The following is a 20,561-nucleotide window of genomic DNA, read 5'->3' as shown; positions in this document are numbered from 1 at the left end:
AGGCTCATTCAGTTTGGTCTGCAGACTGGTGGCCACCCGAACTTGCATCACCTGACACCAAATACATTTGTCAAAAACCTGGGTGTCTTATTAACAATAATCTTTCTATGAATAAACCTGTTAAAACCATTTCTGGAACTTGTTTCGGCCTGATGCGAATGCTTAAGAAGGTTTTTCATTGGACACCTTTGCATACCAGGAAGACCCTGGTCTAGGTGCTGATAGTGAGCTGCCTAGACTATGGAAATTCCCTAATGGTCCGAATGAACAAAGGCCTTTTTTCCAGGATTCAGGTGTTGCAGAATACAGCTGCGCGCCTTATCTGTAAACTTTCCCCACGATCCCCATCCAAACCTTTACTGCGCTCCCTTCACTGATTGCTTATAGAAAAATCTTGAACTTTTCAAACGTTTGTGTCTGGTTTTTAAAATCCTGCACAGAAGGGGACCTGCTATCTGAAAAATAAACTACGGCCTTATTTCCCAGTATGTCAGCTTAGATCCAGTTAACTACTACTGCTATGCCAAAAACTTATCCATACTGCCAGATTTGGGGACCGTTTCTTTTTATGTCCTAGTTCCAAATCACTGGAATCAGCTACCCATGTCCAGCCGCTCTTGTCCTGATCAAATTATTTTCAAGAAACTTCTGAAGACATGGCTGTTTAACCTCTAATCTTTGTATAGCATTGCAAACTGCTTTGGCGGCCACAGTGGCGAGAGATAACCTCAGGAATGATTTGTACGCCCAACAAATAAAATAAATAAATAGAGATGAACACAACAATAGTAGTTCATTCATACAATTTACATCAAAAGTTACTAATTCCTGCCGCCTTAGTCATTCTTTTAGTTTTGGGGCAAGGAAAAGTATGAATTGTCATACTTTTAGGAGTTTGGTGGTTGGTGGATGTGTTTGTACTGTCATTGGCAGTACTGGCAGAGACAGCGGGTGGTGCAAACTGCAGTGGCCTCCTGACGAGGGCCCTGGCAATAATTTTGTTACAAATTAAGCACTGGTTCCAACCATGTTACTTAGTTCCATATAAGATGCAATGTTTACAATAAGTAGAAATATGAGATTGTAGAGTGGTAAAACTTTGACCATTGGCTGGAAGTTCTTGAGATTTCTGTGAAACAAATATAGGAAACATTTTCTTTTTTTTTCCATACAATCACATTTGCAGGGCATTCTGGGTAGGAAAACATGCTAAAATCCACACAAGCCACGCCATCATGGATTACCCTGGACCTCTAGGTTTTCTGCAAAACCCAAGGGTTGTAGAATTCCCTGCTGACCTAGAGCCTTAATATTACATCCATTAACCATGGTAACACAGAGGAAATAGTGATGTTCGAGGCATATGAGCTGCAGATTGTACACTTAGCATTAGATCGCCACCTGGTGTTGGGCTCGGATGATTGCATGTTGTTGTCGTCTTGGAAGAAGTCTTTGTAGTCACGAGATAGGTGACTCCTCCCTTGGACGATAGTGCGCATGGGCATCGGCTCCATCCTTAGATTGTTTTTTTCTGCCACTGGGTTCGGATGAACTTTTTCCGCTCCGGCTAGAAATAGACTTTTCAAGCACTTCGAAGTGCAAAAAACTTCCTAAAAACTTATCAAACTACTTTTGATATCGACTAACATCGTTTTGACTCCATCAGCTTGATTCCGGTTGTCGACGTGGGCCGTTGGGCCTATCCACGCCGTGAGTCCTACACCTCATGGAAAGGACGCCATTCAAGAGATGCCCCGGGTGTGGAGCAAAGTTTCCACACAGTGACCACCACGAGGTCTGCAACCTGTGCTTATCGCCAGAACACGACGAATCCAGCTGTACAGCCTGTGCGTCCTTTCGATCCAAGAAAACCATCCGAGATCGGAGGGCCCATCGACACGACCTGCAGAGATCAGCTCCGGAACCGGTGGATATCTTCGACGAGGAGGTTCCGCTGGTTCCCGAAGAAGATTCAGATGATCTCCAGATCGTATCAGAGGCAGACGACTCCGATGACTCCATATCATCGGGTCAGCGCTTGAGTACTACTGCCTCTGCACCAGACACAGCACCCAGATCGAAGGCAAAGGTCAACAGTCCGCCTTCAGGGCCCAGTCGCGACCGAAAAACCACTTCGACAGCCCCGCCATCGAGCCTGGCTCCAAAGAAAAGAACTAAGCCTTCCGGCAGCTCGGTACCGAACATGCCGCACGTGCCGATCCCACAAGCTCCCTCTGCACCGAAACCGAAAGAAGTCTCGACTCCAAAACCGTCGACTTCTAAAGACAAGGGTACGAAGCCAGCGTCCGACGCCTTGAAGCTGACGAGACCAGCTTCCACTCCGAAGCCATCGTCTTCGGTACCAAAACCGATGCGCCCAAGCCCTCGAAACCGCCTACGACACCGAAAACAACACCTTCGGTGCCGAAAACTACGCCAAAGGACATTGTAACACCTCCTAAGGCTAAAGCCAGACAGCAACCTCGTCCGGAACCGAATAAATCGGCGCCGACAAAGGTTACAAAAGAAGGAGACCTTTTCCAACCAGATCCTCTGCAAAAGAAGATCTACATTGACCCAAAGACAGGTCATGTATCCACTACACCACACAAGAAGAGGAAGGCAGATACAACACCCACACCTGTGGTTCCCGCCAAGAAGAAAGACTCTGCCACATCTCCTATGCACCCTTCTTCTCCTGTACTTCCCTCTCCTTCATCACCAGTTCCTCCTAACAACTCACCACTGGTATCTCCTTCACATTCTCCTCTTTTATCCTCACACTCACCTCAAAATGACGATGAGTATAGTTTAGGTAGAGGGATAGACCCAGATTAGCCTTTCCCATACCTTGTAGATGATACAGACTGGGAGTACCCAAACCCACAGGATGTGTCAGATATTCCTGACCCACAGTCATACCCATCAAAACCTTCTCCCCCAGAAGATAACATTGGGTTTGGTCACCTGTTGAACAGAGCTGCCATTTACCATAGGGTCACTATGCATTCTGATGAAGTAGACACAGCACTTGAAAAGATGAAGAAGGATACAGACACTGCCAAATCTATGGGGGCCTTACAGTCCACACAAGCTAAGAGTTCTTTACGTCGCTCTTTTTACAGAGGAGGCTCCAAACAAACTGGGGCAGACAATACAACATCCTTCAAATCTAGCACACAAACATCCTCTAACAAGGGATATTTTAGAGGAGGATATAGAGGGAATAACAACAAGGGAAGAGGTCGGAGTAACAACAATAATTGAACCTCTTCCACTACAAAATAGTGACTTCCCCCTGCTCCCCAACAGCATTCCACCCCTGTGGGGGGCAGATTAACACAATTCCTACCTGTCTGGAACTCCATAACAACAGACAAGTGGGTAAGACAGATTATCCAGTATGGCTACTGCCTAGAACCTACAGCAACCCCTCCACACATAACACCCAGGCAGCGTCCAATGTCTACAGAACACCTTACTCTGCTCAAACAAGAAGTTCTGTCACTTCTACAAAAAGACGCAATACAAATAGTTCCTCTACAAGAACAAGGAACAGGGGTTTATTCGTTGTACTTTCTAATTCCCAAGAAGGACGGGACACTAAGACCAATTCTCGACATCAGGCCCCTCAATCAGTACATACAATCAGATAATTTTCATATGATCACTTTACAACAAGTGCTCCCACTGCTGCCTAAAAAGGCGATTTCCTTACAACACTAGACCTAAAGGACGCCTACTTCCATATTCCTATACATCCTGCTCACAGAAAGTATCTAAGGTTTGTACTGGAAGGACAACACTATCAGTTCAAAGTCCTCCCATTCGGAGTGACAACGGCACCACGAGGATTCACAAAGTGCCTAACAGTAGTAGCAGCACATCTCAGAAGACAACAAATACATGTCTTTCCTTATCTAGACGATTGGCTCATAAAAACCAAGTCATTCAATCAGTGTGTTCAACACACACAACAGACAATTCAAACGTTGCACGACTTAGGGTTCACAATAAACTACACCAAGTCGTACCTGCAACCCTCTCATATACATCAGTATCTAGGGGCTACAATAAACACATCTACAGCTCTAGCGTATCCCAGTCCAGCAAGGATACAGAGCATTCAAGCCTTAGTCACAGCCTTTCAACACCAACACTCTCTGCAAGCCAGAGTGTTCATGAGACTAATAGGCATGATGGCATCTTGCGTCTTCATAGTACCATATGAAAGCCTGCAAATGCGTCCGTTACAGGAATGTCTAGCACAACAGTGGAACCATGCTTTATGGTCAACTAACAGACCTGGTGTTGGTAGACAGCGGCGCACATCGCTCTCTGCAGTGGTGGAGCACCAAAAACTTGACAAAAGGGCGGCCGTTCCTAGAACCTGTTCCACAGCTAGTGCTTACAGCGGACGCATCTCTCACAGGATGGGGAGCCCATCTCCTACATCATACAACTCAAGGACAATGGAACAGTCAACAAAAATTGTTCCATATCAACCATCTAGAGCTGCTAGCAATATTCTTAGCACTCAAAACATTTCAAATACAAGTACAAAACAAAGCGGTCTTAATCCGGACGGACAATATGACAGCCATGTATTATATACAAAAATAGGGGGGGACACACACTCTCTACAACTGTCCCAGCTCGCACAGAACATTTGGAGATGGGCCATTCCATAAAACATATATCTGTTGGCAGAGCACCTTCCAGGAGTTCACAATCAGCAGATCTGTTGAGTCGGCAGACACAACAAATTCACGAATGGGAACTATATCCGCAGGTTCTTCAACCATTCTTTCACAAGTGGGGTTATCCAGACATAGATCTGTTCGCCACACACAAAAACGCAAAAGGCCCAACCTTTGCCGCCAGGTTTCCACACCCGCTGTCCAAGGGCAATGCGATATGGATGAACTGGTCAGGCAGATTTGCATATGCTTTTCCGCCAGTACCACTAATACCATTAGTAGTACGCAAACTCAGACAACAGTCTCTCAAACTAATCCTAGTAGCTCCCACATGGGCACGCCAACCGTGGTACACAACACTGCTAGAACTCTCTCTAGTTCCACACCAAAAGTTACGATTGACTCCATCCCTGCTAACGCAGAACCATGGAGACATCCGACATCCAGACCCAAATCAACTGAATTTGGCGATTTGGCTCCTGAAGTCTTAGAGTTTGGTTATCTTAACCTATCACCAGACTGTATGAACATCATTAAAGAAGCTAGGAGACCTACTACCAGTGCGTGCTATGCAGCTAAATGGAAGAGATTTGCCATTTACTAACAATAACCAAAGTGATCCTCTGGATGCTTCCACCCAGAATATCATTTGCTACCTTTTACATTTACAAAGGTGTAACTTGGCAAATTCATCTATACGCCTCCACCTTGCAGCAATTTCAGCATATTTACAATACAGACAACATCTGTCTCTTTTCAGTGTACCTGCAATTAAAGCTTTTATGGAAGGATTAAAAAAATCATTCCACCCAGGTTGCCACCTTCTCTGGTGTGGAACCTAAACGTTTCATGGGACCCCCTTTTGAGCCTTTACATAAATGTGAACTGCAACTTCTCACGTGGAAAACAGCTTTCCTTATTGCTATTACCTCTCTTAGAAGAGTAAGTGAGATACAAACTTTCACAATACAAGAACCATTTTTACCAATACATCGTAATAAAGTGGTTTTAAGAACTAATCCAAAATTCCTTCCAAAAGTCATTACTCCTTTTCATTTAAACCAATCTGTAGAGTTACCTGTGTTCTTCCAAACCCAGACTCTGTAGCAGAAAGGGCTTTACACACACTAGACGTAAAAAGAGCTTTTCTCTACTATATAGATAGAACTAAGACTTTTCGAAAAACAAAACACCTGTTTGTGTCTTTCTCTCCACCTCATAAAGGCAACCCCATCTCTAAAGGTGGAATTGCTAGGCGGATTGTAAAATGTATACAAATATGCTATCAAAAAGCGAAACGTACATTAACAGTTTCTCCTAGAGCGCACTCCACACGCAAACTAGGAGCCTCTATGGCTTTCTTAGGAAACATACCCCTAGAGGACATATGCAAGGTGGCGACATGGTCTACAACACACACCTTCAATAAACACTACTGTGTTGATGTGCAAGCCAAGCAGCAAGCTGCAGTAGGCCAAGCTGTCCTTAAAACTCTCAATTAAACTACTGCAACGGATACAGGTGACCACCGCTAGGGGAGACACTACTGCACAATCGATGCTAAGTGTACAATCTGCAGCTCATATGCCTCGAACGGAAAATGCTACTTACCAGTATGCATCTGTTCTTGGCATATAGAGCTGCCGAGTTTTACACGCCCTTCCGACATCCCCGGGACCTGTATCCGTTCCAGTTTTATCTTACTTAGATGCACACGCATGGATATCTTTTTATTTACTTCTACTAACTCCATCATTTCCCATCATGGCGAAAAACAATCTAAGGATGGAGCTGATGCCCATGCGCACTATCGTCCAAGGGAGGAGTCACCTATCTCGTGACTACAAAGACTTCTTCCAAGACAACAACAACATGTAATCATCCGAGCCCAACAGCAGGTGGCGATCTAATGCTAAGTGTACAACTCTGCAGCTCTACATGCCAAGAACAGATGCATACTGGTAAGTAGCATTTTCCTTACCCTTTCTCAGCCAGCCCATATGTCAAAGTTAGCCCCAAAATAATGCAAAGTTCCTCTTGCTTGCCCTGGGACCAGGGTTGCTTTTGGTCCACAAGACGGTAGGACTATTGGGCCAATTGGTGGAGAGGGTCAGGGTAAATGCCTGTTAGTTTTCTGTTTTTTAAAGGTTCCTTTGTGTCTAAGTATTAGAGAGGGGGAGGTGTAGTGCAACAATACTATTGTGGTTCTTTAGAGATGAGGGTTAGGCCCAGGGTCAAGGGGACCACTCACCCTACCTGGTGGCTAGTCCTGCGGTGGTTCCCTAACAGGGGACGATTAAGGAGATGTATTGCCTGAAACATCTCTGTTGATTAGTGCTCTTGGGCTGAGTTGTGTCTCCCCTGAGCATAGATTAGTGTGAAAGCCCTGGCTCCTAATGGCTCTGACTGCTTTCACTTTACTTCTGTTGACATCAGTGTGCTTTGTGCGCTGACCCTCACAGAATGATAGAACAAGCATTGGCATAGCCAATAGGTCTCGCCTTTTTCGACCTTATAAGTAAAAAAACATGTAATACTGGTTAAAGGACTTCATGTTTACATTTACTTCATATTTAGGATTCAATTGGTAAAGAAATTACATTACATTTTTGTCACATTTAGGGTGCAATTGGTAGAGAAAAGGGAGGTGAATTGGTCAATGCAGGATGGAACCTTTAAAAGAAGTTCAGACAGTGTGCAGTACAAGTGAAGGGATTAAAGCTTACAAGTTATGTGAGATGGTATTGTTACTTTTTTTTCTAGCACTGAACAAAGAATGTTTATTTTTGTTAGCTGCTGTTTACGCTTCCCTGACAGTGCTCTGTGGATGACTCCTTCTTCCTGCTCTCAGCAGATCATTACTGTGCAAGTTCCGGGTGCTGCAGGAGGCACAGTGATTAGAGCTGCCTTAAAAGTTTCTAGAAGCATCAGAAGCAGACCTGCTGGCTAAGACACTCTTGGGTACTCAGCGAGTCTGTTTAATTTTTTGCAACATTTCTTCTGTCAGCCTGTTAATTCATAAATGATTGAAGACAAGGGGGGAGGTAAGATTCTTCTTGTTTCTAATGCAATGTCAGCGAATAACAAGCCCGGAGAGCACCCGGCTCTACTCCTCCCCCCTCCTCCACTGTCCGGCCCATGGCTTAGCAAGGGAAACAGGAAAATCTTACCTTCCCCCTGGTCTCCATCCATTTACGATATAACAAGCTGACGGAAGAAATGTTGCAAAAATGAAACCAATTCGCTGAGTGACCAAGAGGGTCTCAGTCAGCATGTCTCCTTCTGATGCCTGTAGAAGGGACTAGCAGAACAGAGAAGGGAGCTGCTTTTAGCTGCATGATATCTCCGAGAACAAAGAAGAGACAGGGCCCCTGGCTCTATGTGCCCCCTCCTCCAGTGGCCGCGCCAGCAGAGCCAGAGAGGCAACAAAGGACCAGAGCGGCCTAAAGTGCTCAGTGAGGCTTGTGCCTTTTTAAAAGAAGAAATATATATAAAGGAGCAGTAGGTGCTCCGATAACTACTAGGTGAGCCTCTTGCCTGCTGCAGTGTGCGAGCTTCTAGAAGGGAAGCCAGCAGAACAAGAAGCCGTGTGCCAGCCAGCGGAGAGGGCAGTAAGGAAAAGTAGTGCAGGTCTAGAGAACATATGGGCCAAATCGTAAGGATCGGTGTAGCAGGGGCAGAATGGAAAGCCCACAAGGAGGGACAAATGTGTACGATACACCAACCAACAATGTGAAATTAGTAAAGGCAGACAAAGTAGCCTATTAAAAGCAGTGGGCTGTCGTGGGTGTGTTTCATTGCAACATACAGATTACAAAATGCCTCGTAGAGCAGCGCATGCGTGCTGCCTCTAGGCTCAGCCTAAAAATGAGGACGATAGGAAAGCTTTTCGCCCGTTCCTCAAGTTATTTTTGCAAAAGAAACTACTTTTGAGCCATCCACTTCCTCCGCATTAACCGGATAATGTTGATAATGTAAAAGTCTTGTTCTCCTTATTTAACCACTAACCTTATCTTGCAGATGTTTGTTGAAGTTGTGTGCCTTTCGTTGGGGAAGGATAAGTGGGGGAATTTCAAGCTAAGCTAGTTGGTTAATGAAAAATTTCTCTCAGGGTCATCCACATTTCCTCCCTATAGCCTAGAAAGTTATTGAATGTTTGCTTTCAGTTGTTCATTGCAGCTTTGTTCGAGTTTTCCATACGAAATATATACATGGAATGAATTGCCTATTTTGTGGGCTTGGTTAGATTTTTTTGGAGCAAAATACATTACTCCTTGATAATCCAGACTATCATCAATTCGTTCCAACTTTCATCTGCTGGCAAATCTTAGGATGTGGCAAATCAAATTGTTATGTATGCCTGGGCATCCGCAATATGCCTTTAATGATGAAGGTGTCATTCTTTTCGGTCTTCACTCCTGCCCTTCTCAGTACATGAGTTGCTGCTTCTTGATCGGGCTCTACCCAAAGGCCTGGAGGTTTCTTCCATAGTCCCTGTTCTATCCGCTTCAGACTGTGGAAACCTTACACTAGCCCAGCGCAGAGAGTTCCAACAGACCTCAGAAGCAGTGTGAACCAACTCCAGCACACTGTTGTTTGCTTGTCTTCATGACTCTTTCCAAACTCATTGGTCTATATGTTAACTCTCCTCTCGGCCATTACAAAACTAACTTCTTCGCCTAAGGTAGATCATTGCATAAAAAAAAGTTTTACCAATCAGTGGGAAGCCAGTTACTGCATGGACTGCTGCTGATGTACTTCATGTATTCCTTTAGCAATTGTTGATGAGCCTCATCAGGCTTTTGTCCATATTATTTATTTTGATTCCTTCCAAATCTAGCCTCGGTGTTTCCAACATTCATGCTCTTATTTTTTTCAGTTGATTTGGAGACTAGGAACTGGAATTTTGCTACATCACCCAAAAAGCAAGCTTGAAGATATCAACGTGTTTGCGGACAGAATGAAGAGTTTAGGAATCAATAATTATTTGAAGGTAAGTATAACCCTAATGCATTTGCCAGATTGTGTCTCGTGTTTAGTTGTATGATGACAAATTAGTAAATTTAGGTAGCAATGTGTGTGTTGTCCTTCTTTACATCCTTGTGCCACTTTATTGTTGTATGATGAACTGTGTGCCCAGTTAGTTCAAAAATGTGCACCAAGTGTAAAGGTTCAGTCTGTAAAGGCATGTATTATTTTATCAGAGGATAAGAAGCAATTGTAATACAGTTGTAGGTTAATATGGTTGTGCTTGAATGGCTCTATCCATATGTTTAAAGTAACTTTTATGGGAGTGTGGCGGGTGGGGTGGGGGGTAACAGCATTATTTTCCCCCGTTTCAGTCATTAACCAGTTTGCCAAGAATTAAGAACAAAGTGGTGAATCTTGTGTTCCTCCAAGGGCTCAGGCCAGCCCTTCTAACTCTGTGCTAAAGGGGTAGGGGAGGAGGGCATCAATCTGCTCTGATTCATCACCATCTGCCCCTTTTAGTAAAGGGTAGAAGATACTGAGAGCTGATTGACTTTGCGTACACGCATAGATCTCCTGTATTTTGGAATTCCATGGCTTTGTGCTCTCCTTATTGAAACTTTTATAAACTCATGTGCTTTGAATTGTTCTACATCCACAGTTAGCAATCCGCAGTACAGTTAAACAGCAAAGTATTGACATTAACAGCTAATTTAGTCCTACCGCCTACCCTCCTTGTTTTTCAGTTTAGTTTGTAGCCAGTGTTGTGTGACTGAAGGTCATCTCTAGATCGGTCACTCCATATATTTTGATAAGAGTAGGGCTCCGAGATGAGCCCTGGGGTACTCCGGATTTAAGCTGATGTACTTCATACAGGCAGGGTCCCTCTCTGACCTGGAAACTTCTATTTTCCAAAAAGGAGGTCATTCAGTTTAGTGCTTTATCCTTAATTCCTAGCACCTCCAGCCTACTTTGCAGAATCGCGTGGTAGCCTGTGTCAAAGGCTGCGCTGAAATCAAAGAGGATGAGCGCAGTTGAACCCCTTTGATCCAGTATTCTCCTGTGATCGTCAGTAGCCACTAGGAGAGCTGTCTCAATGCCATATCCTGGTCTAATTCCCTTTTTTAGTTGTATGTAACAGATCATGAGATTCTAGGAAATCGGTCAACTGGCTATTGACCACCTTCTCTAAAATCGTGTTTGCACCAGGGAGCAGAGATATAGGTCTACAATTTTCTGTCTTGTCTGGGTCCAAGGAGGGCTCCTTCAGCAGTGGACTATTGACTGCATGTTTCCAACGGCTGGGGACCTGACCCATTTCCAAGGAAAGATTATGTAGGTTAGTAAGGGCTAATAGAATAATATCACCTCCTGACAGCAGGATATCAATAGAGGCAGGGTTTAGGGGGGATCTCGGTTTGACTGTCTTTGCTACTTCCTCAATCGCGTTATTATTTAGTTGAAGAAATGTAGACAAAGTGTGAGTATCTAAACTAACTGTGTTGTAGCCTTCTTTAGTGATTTGAACCAGCTCCTGATTAGAGTCATTTCCCAGAGAGTCATAGATATAACTGACTTTGCTGACAAAATAGCTAGCATGCTCTTCACATCATTCTCTGGAGGGATAAAGCCTTCCCCAGTTATTTTGGATTTCAGAAATCAATTATCTCTACTGTAGATTTCCCTAGAGACCTGTGGGGACTGAGTGATTCTATCAGCAATGTCTGTTAACCTGGCTTTCCTGATAGCATATTTTTAATTTTCCATAGCTTTTTTTTAAATAAATTTCCTTTTTATCTACATCAAAGTTTTGTCTCCAATTCCTTTCCTCCCTTTTACATAGTTTCTTTAATTCTCTAATTTCAGGTGTAAACCAGGTGACATTTGTATTAGTATAATGAGACTTTGAAATTTTTCTTGGGATCTGAGCCTCCAAAGGTGATTGGACCTAGTCCTTAACTGCCTTATAAATAGCGTTGATATCACCATCTTGTGAGCGCCCTGAGTCCGGAAGAGATTTTATCCACTGAGGAATGGTTATTTTAGACCCTGCCTGGTCAATTTGTGGCATGTTAGACTTAGTCCTATCTATCTTGTTAATCACAAATTCAACCAAAAGATGGTCTGACCAATGTGCAGGTCGTGGGTTGCTGACAGTTATATTGGGCAGGTTAGTAAAAATAGGATCCAATATATGTCCCTTACAATGGGTGGGGAGCCTGACTAGTTGTTCAGGCTAAATTGCAAATAGTTTGTTTAACAGATTTTGAGACTGACTGCAAGTAGGGTAGTCTAGATGTATATTTAAGTCTCCCAGAATGGTGAAATTTGCAGTTTGGAAACTAAGACACTATGAAATCTGGGATATGGTGCAGAAACTCTTCAGCCGGCCACATGGGCCGGTAGAGGAGCAACCCTGAGAATGTGAATAAATTTAATTATTTTTATTGAAATTTTCATCAGTTACAAACAGACATAAACAATATGTAGGAGAAAGCACATCATGTATATATTCACAATACAGTACCGTTCATAAGGAAGTATTTAAGAATAGTACGATTAGAAAACTGCTTCAGCATAGTTATTGCTCATGGTATCACATGTCCGATATTTTGGTGAGTCAATAGAGGGAGAGAAATGGGACCAGTCCAGGCACTCCGGTTTCAGGGAAATGAAATAGAAATATAGAAAGGAGGCATAGCGGGACACAATGACATAACTAGGGTCTATACGCCAAGGTAAGTATTAGTGGACGGATCTATGCTCATTCCCTGCTCCCGCCAGTATGGTGGATATACAACGCCCATCTCAGTTCAACCTAGTTTCCTATCATTCCGTCTCCTCTGGGTGTAGCAACCAGTAAGTACGGATTGGCTGGCAGATATGTTTGGATCTGGATGAGGGTGGTTACAATGTAGCATATATGTCACTAGTGGTTTAACAATATATTAGGTCCCATAGCCGGGCCTTAATTGTGGGGACAGTGGGAACACACCAGTGTTTAGAAATTTTCCTCTTGGCAAGGAGAAAGGCAATATTGATAAAGCGGCGAATCTCAGTACTCAGTGGTTTGATGTATCCCAATAAGACAAGTACCGGGGAGGGACTTAAGTCAGACTCTATCAATAATGCAAGATACTTGAAAATCTCGTCAGTACTCTAGTCCATGGGCGGGCAGCTCCATGCCAAATGAGCGAAATCAGCCTGCTCTGTTGCACACCTGGGGCAAATGTGAGGTTTAGTAGGATCCATTCTTGCGAGCAGCTATTGCTGTGATGTATGCTCTGTGTAGGTATTTGTAATGAAGCAGCTTTTGCTGATAATTACCAGAGATGTAATGGGTCTGTTTGCAACAGAATGTCAATGTCTCATCTGACACTGAGTCCCCTTAATCCTTTTCCCATGCTGTGCGTGCCCCATTCCCCACCAGTAGTTTGATCATCTGGGCCAAGCTGTATAAGCGGGAGATCAGGTGAGTCCCATCTGGGGATGTAATGATAAAAGATAACGGCAAAAAATCAGCTGGCTCTGTTGTGGTGAAGTGCAGTGTACATGGATGTTTGTGTTCTATGCAAGAGGAACTTATCCTTGTAAGACACATTTTGTTTCCCTGTTAGTACAGCAGCAGTGCATAGCTGAGCCTCGCAAAATAAATCTTCAACAGTGCATAATCCGTATCGGGTGAGAGTCTATTTGGTTGATGGTTCCAGAGTTTGGGTTAGCCATGGGTGGAGCGGCAAGTGTGATGAGTAAAGTAATCCAGCGTTAAAATTCCGGCGTAACCTTTCGCATGCCCAATACGTGGTTTGAAGTGTCTGTATTTCTGTAGGTGATTGGGGAAGGCTATGTGGGATAATGGTGCAAAGAGGACAGGGATGAGCCTGTGACCATTCAGGTTTTAGGTACTGTAGTGTTGCATCTGGGTGGTATCAAAAATATGCATAATGTGCCTGCTCCACAAGGTAATATAAATAAAAATCCAGGACGCCAAATCCCCTTTGTTGAAAGGGCATTGTCAAGGTTTGCCATTTAATATGCTCCCCGCCGCCGGCCCAAACCAATCTTGTGAGCATGCTCGGTAGTATATCAAAAATGTAGAAGTGAAGGTAATAGGGATATTAAGAACGAGATATAGAAACCGGGGCAATACTCCCATTTTAATAATGGCAATCCTACCAGCAATAAAAAGTGGAAGTTGAACCCATCTGTCAATTGGAGTCGATAGGCGGTCGATAGCTCGGCCATAATTGAGACAAATGACCTCCGATGATGTGCGATGTAAGAGGACACCCAGGTTGCGAGGGGGGTCGTCACACCAGTGCAGGCTCCGTTGCATCTGCTAGCAAGAAAATTTCGAATTCGTTCCAATTATAATGAACCCATAAAAAAAAAACACAATCTCACGGAGAAGAGGAGGGATATTATCAGTGGGGTCCCTAACGAACAGTAGAATGCCATCTGCATACAGTAAGGCCAAAAAAGGCCCCCGTAGGAATCTTAACCCACGTTGCAGATGGCGCTCAAGCAGGTGGCGCACAAGATGGTTCATGGCTATGATGAAAAATAACGGCGATATGGGGCATCCTTGCCTGGTACCCCTCGGTAAGGGGAATTGTCCGGTGAGCTTGCCGTTGACCCGGAGCCTAGCCTAGAAGTCTGTGTAAAGTAAGCGTATGAGATCAGAAAAGCCCTTAGGAATAACCAGCTTTTGTAATGCAGCATATAGAAAAGACCACTCTAATGAATCAAACGCCTTTTCTGTGTCGAGTAATGTTATGCACGCCAATATAGGCTCAGGTGACAACTTAACCTTTCACCTATATTTCCCCGGCCTTTACACCACATAACTGTTCTTGGGACTGACCTTTTACCTAGTTACCCTACTGCTAACAGGACGTGGGGTTTTCCCTGAAAACTAGCCTCATTCATTATGCATTAGGATTCTTGGAAACTCAGTAGGACTACCATCTCCTGCATAATAACTATGTATGATGGTCATTCCTTCCTTTATCTTAAGTCTGACATGACACAGCAAGTTAGATTCCCCGAGGGTACCACTTTGGGTATATAAACACCACATCTTTGTTGAGGCAAGAAGAGGAGAAAAAGGACTTCCATACTGACGCAAGACGCTGAGACCTCTGCATGCAGACACTCCAGCTCACAGTGGTCTGACATCCCTTGCAGGGTGTCCTTCTTGAGACCAAGACGGGGGTCCACAGTCTCTCACTTCAGGTAATGGTGTTGACTTTATCCAAGAGGGATTCTTGGCTGTACACCTACATACATGCTAGGTACACTTAGGTACATCTAGTTAGGGTTGCATCGTAGGATATGCATTATTACTGTCATGTATTTTTTTACCTGCCTGTACTCCTTTTTTCAACACTATGGTAGAAATCTACCATCCTTTTACTTTGTTGGTGCTTATAATCATTTATATCCGTTTCTGTCTTATGGTTGTTTCAGCACACCTATTTTATACTAGAATGACGCTGTATCTCTCCGAGACAAAGTGAACACGAGTGACTGAGCAAAAAGTATCACACTGTTTGCACGATCCCTGATAGGACAGAGTTGTCATGTTCGATTGTTGCCAAGAACTATTCATTCCTTGGTAAGAGCGGTTTCTAGTGGCATTGGACGCTAGCTGATATACAGGCAAACGTACGCAGTAGAGGTGTCTGGAATCAGTCAGGACCCCAATCCCACAGTCTGTTGTCTAAACGCACAGATCCTATATAGGTTTATAGGAACTACACGATATGGCGCAGCCAATGTTGGTTTGGTACCTATTTAATGGTCAAAACATAGTAGTTCAGTTGTGCTGTTCTTAGAGACCCCTACTCTGATTTTCCCAGAGATGTCTGGAGTGAAAGGGAGCTATCCGCCACAGCTGAGTAGGCATATCCTATGTATTTGCTGTAGGTTTATCACGTTTGAAGGACAAATGGTTCCTAATATGCATAAAACCTTATCTCAGTTTCCTTGAAACTTCTTCTTTTTTAAAATAATGGCTGATAAAGATGCCACTGGGCCAGCACAACGTGCTGCAGCAAGGGAGGAAGAAGAAGATGAAATAAACATTTCAGAAAATGTCAGAACTGCCTTAGTTTAAAACTAGCAGACTATAGAGTCACAGCTAGGGGTGAGACAGTAAAATTTGTGATAGACACCAATCATACATAACAGAGGTATTCTATTCATGCGTTAAATTCCCACAAGCAGATGCACAAACACATACATTTCATTCTTGCAGTAAAGATGAAATACCAGATTAATACTGTCCGTATGAGGACATTGAAATTCTGCTCACCTACCAGGAGCACATAAATCGGTTTAAAGGCTCCCTCCCACACACAAAGGAAAAAGTGAGACTCTGTCCGCTCGGAAGAGATGGAGCAAATTTGCGAGTTCTAGCGCTTACACACCACATCCAGACATTGACACAATGCCAGTAGCAGACTTACGTCCACTTCATAAAGAAATAATAAAACTTTACAGAAACTTGACACAGTTCGGGATGAGAACACCCACACTACAGCCAGTAATGGCTACACTAGCAGGACAAATTCAGGGAACTACAACTAAAATAACACCACAAACGCTACACACAGTTATGGGTAAAATGGCCACTAAACGTGAGCAAATGCCATTCTGGATAGCTAAAAAAATAACAGTTAGAGGCAGTATTTCCACACAGAAGCCCTCAAGAAAAACACAGAATGCTAACAATCTGCTTGGCAATGGGGGTAGCTCCCCAGATAGAGGATTATACCTCTTGGGGTACAGTTGTAGCTGCCATATATACCAGAACTCATGGTATCCCTGCATTAGCCGTAATACCAGATGTATTAAGACAAATGCAGAATTAGTATGGAGCAGAACCTGCTCTGAACTTAGGGATAAAATTGTTAGGAAATGTTGCCCAGGTATCACCTATTGTATTAGGGAACATAAAAGGGGAGGCAGCAGCAGTGGCAATCTGCCAACGCCTGAGGGGTTTCACTTCTTTACAACAGGAAAGTGAATTACCTAAAATTATCAAAGACACCTAGGCTCAATTAGGTATAGATAGTTTCGGAGCTAGAGCAACAAAACCTCAACTCATGGGTGGTCCTGAAAAAGAGATCACCAAGCAAGCACCTGATTCTTTCAAAAATAAATGGGATAACAATAAAAAATTGAAGAATAGAGAGAATAGATCACAATCGAGGGGTGAATCTCCTCAACAGGAGCCCTCCTAAAGGAGGTACAACCGTATGATTCGTGATAACATTAAAAAACCTGAGCAGTATCAAGATACTGATGCACATTCCTTACAGGGTTCATCAAAAAACTGAGAGGGAAGGACGGTGAGACCACAGACAAGAAGAGCATACAAAGTCCAGAGACCTGCAACGCTCTTCAGACTATACTTCCAAAAAAGAAGAGACACCAAAATCAAAACTTCTATTTAACAAGCATTTGCAATGCAATAGGTCTTGCATTCACACAAGTTTAAGCTATTAGTATTGTAAATGACAATGCCTTTTATTTATGTTTTGAAACCCAAAACTTAAATAAAAGGCATTGTCATTTACAATGCCTATATCTCAAACGCCAGTGAATGCGTGACCGTATTGCATTGCAAATACTTGTTATCTATGGCATGACGTTGCGAGATCTGTGTAACAATTTTTTCCACTCTGCCCTTTTCCAAAAAGAGCGTCATAAAATATTCATGAAAATCTACTTGATCAATAAAAGGTTGTGAAATGTAGATGTCAAGAAGGTGTTGTATATAGTTTGAATTTTATAGGCCCCTGTAGAATTATGATTTTCAAAACTACCTGTAGGACTTTAGGCTTTTTGCCAAATTTTCGGTCAAATTGTGTTAAGGATGTTCCATTTAAACTGCACACTAACAGTGTTTTTGGAGAAGGTGAATCATCAACATCCTCAGAGAGTCAGACTTTCTTTGCACAAAGTGAACACATTGAAATAACGCTTATTTGGCTTTAAATTCGGGTCATTACTGGACCGTTGGCGGTTGGGTGACCCGATCGACTTCGACACCTCGGAGTTCCATAACGTGGGAGCAAATACATGCGCCGCCGGACTTACACTTGAACCTTGTTGAAGACGTTACGACCCTAATAAACTCAAAGTTGCTTTTGCCTTGGGGCTGCCATTAGCTTCTGGAACACACTGGACTGTACTATATCAATAGGAACCACTCGAGACCATGCCTAGTGAGGTGCACTTCATCCAATTTAAGGATACTATTTCTGATCCACCGAACAGACCACCACTTCCGGCCTAATCCTACTTGGCTTTTGAGTCCAGCCCCTTTCTGTTATAAGAACTCGCCCTGACTAAGTTCCTAAAAGGCAAAAAAAGAGGAACGAAACGCGTTGGCTGTGCCTATGCTTCATGAACACTTTGCTGAATAAATAAGAATTTACTTAAAATTACTACTTCTATTGACTTTATTCTAGTGCACCTTCAATTTTGTTCTTTGTATTCCAATAATTTGCACATCCCATGGCAGCGGATGTTGGAAGAGATTGCACCACTCTAACTTAAGAACTAAATGATCCATAGTGCTTGACCTGGTCTGCTGCCTTTGGTCCTTTTGTTTTAACATTGAAATATTTCATGAGTGCCTTTTTAGAACCCATAGGTTTTAAAGTTCCATTAAGTAAAGCTTGTGCTCGAAATTGAATCAATTTGGAACGATTTCTAAAATTATTGGGGGGAGTAAAGAACATTCCTCCCGGAAGTTATTCAGACATATTCGTTTCACTTTCTTGGTGTAAATCTTTAGGCGTATTTCATTCATTTCCAATCTTTATTTCGACCATTTGGTCATAAAAGATACACATACAATAAAATCACATAAACTCTGTCGAATTTTGATAAAACATCAATACATCATTTAAGATCAACACAGACAATAAAAACAGTTATTAAGAATTGAAGCGAATCTAAAGTCTACCCAGCATTTTTTAAAAGGCGATTACGCGTATACCAAACATTCGTAAAGAATTTGGAAAGTGCAAAAACAGTTGGGCCGGAAACATCGGATTTTAAAATCCTGTACATAGGTGTGTATTCCCTGCCACCCAAATTCTTAATCAAGGGAAGCAGCCAATGCTTTCTGGCTGCCTTGTAAGCTGGGCAGAAAAAGACCACGCCAATGCTTTCTGGCTGCCTTGTAAGCTGGGCAGAAAAAGACCACAAGACTATTTAGATCCCATCACTTTCAAAGTTCACCTCTTACCACTGCCATCTGTGCACCTTGAGGAACCTTTCGTGCCCCCCCAACCCCTGTGCCACCAAATATCCAGCCCCCGTAGCACACAACATCCAGCCCCCGTAGCACACAACATCCAGCCCCTGTGGTACACAACATCCAGCCCCTGTGGTACACAACATCCAGCCCCTGTGGCACACAACATCCAGCCCCTGTGGCACACAACATCCAGCCCCTGTGGCACACAACATCCAGCCCCTGTGGCACACAACATCCAGCCCCTGTGGCACACAACATCCAGCCCCTGTGGCACACAACATCCAGCCCCTGTGGCACACAACATCCAGCCCCTGTGGCACACAACATCCAGCCCCTGTGGCACACAACATCCAGCCCCTGTGGCACACAACATCCAGCCCCTGTGGCACACATCATCCAGCCCCCGTAGCACACAACATCCAGCCCCCGTAGCACACAACATCCAGCCCCCGTGGCACACAACATCCAGCCTCTGTGGCACACAACATCCGGCCCCTGTGGCACACAACATCCAGCCCCTGTGGCACACAACATCCAGCCCCTGTGGCACACAACATCCAGCCCCTGTGGCACACAACATCCAGCCCCTGTGGCACACATCATCCAGCCCCTGTGGCACACATCATCCAGCCCCTGTGGCACACAACATCCGGCCCCTGAGGTACACAGTACCTGCCCCTATAGCACACAACATCCAGCCTCTTTGGTAAATAACATCCACACCTATGGTACACAACATTCACCCCTGTGACACACAACACTTCTCTGTGCTGATTTCATCTCCATCCATGCTAGTATTTTCTCAAACAAGCTCATGCACAGAGAAATCCACAGATGGTTTTGAAGCAGTAACCAGCAGCTGGGCCTCTTCGCACGTCCCTTGGATATTGCTGTTGTGCTGCATCAGCAAGAGAAAGTTCTTCAGAGAGTTAGAGAGTTATTGTATGTAGGAAGCTTCCCAATCTGAGAAGTTGCTGCACTTGCATTGGTCATGTAGTGTGTAAAGAGGAAGTTTAAACCTGTTGGAACCCCCTCTCCATCCTCCAGTTGTTCCACAGCTGCTGATCAGACCAGGGGTGGCAATCACTGAGAGCAGCTAAAATGCAGTTGAATGTCTCAAGAGTAAGACAACATTCAATCCACGTACTCGCCTTCAGGCAAAATGTTTAATCATAAAATGGAGCACAGGGTAAATTAGGTCACATGGGCCATGAACTTTTGTTTCAGAGCAGGCGCATCATTGTTACCGTCCCAGCAGCACACTATATAGGCTCCTAATTTACATCTATGTGGGTGACGAAAATGTGCTGCTGACCATTCATGCCAGTTTTTTTCAGCTGGTGCGTATGAAGTGTACATTATGCTCAAATTGCAAGTGGAAAGTTTGTGCAAAAAAGTCTAATCTTGGTGCACTCCATTCAGATGCAAGCACAGTGTGACAATCATACTTCACACATCAGTAGTAAGGACAGGGATTAATTTGCGCAGGATGTGGGCACTGGCACTTTTTTGAGGACCGGGGTTTATTTTTCAGCATAAGACTTTGACTCGGAACAAGAGTGGCAAAGGCAGAAAGGAGCCTGCTATGTCGTGCCACGGCTCGAAGTATCTGCAAG

General features: G+C 43.8%; 1 protein-coding gene across 2 annotated transcripts in view; it reads left to right on the top strand.

Moving 5' to 3' along the window:
• The window catches only part of TAF1A (TATA-box binding protein associated factor, RNA polymerase I subunit A), a 394,276-nt gene that overhangs the window by 145,177 nt on the left and 228,538 nt on the right, over window positions 1-20,561 (top strand). For both annotated transcript variants that reach the window (XM_086927938.1, XM_086927937.1), the window contains exon 4: window positions 9,580-9,693. In XM_086927938.1, coding sequence (XP_086784064.1) covers window positions 9,580-9,693 — 114 coding nt within the window. The remainder of the gene's footprint in view (window positions 1-9,579; window positions 9,694-20,561) is intronic.

This window comes from Lissotriton vulgaris, chromosome 6, assembly GCF_964263255.1.
Source record: "Lissotriton vulgaris chromosome 6, aLisVul1.2, whole genome shotgun sequence".
NCBI lineage: Eukaryota > Metazoa > Chordata > Amphibia > Caudata > Salamandridae > Lissotriton > Lissotriton vulgaris.
Note: the sequence above shows the minus strand (reverse complement) of the source record. Positions and strands in the feature narration are given on the sequence as shown.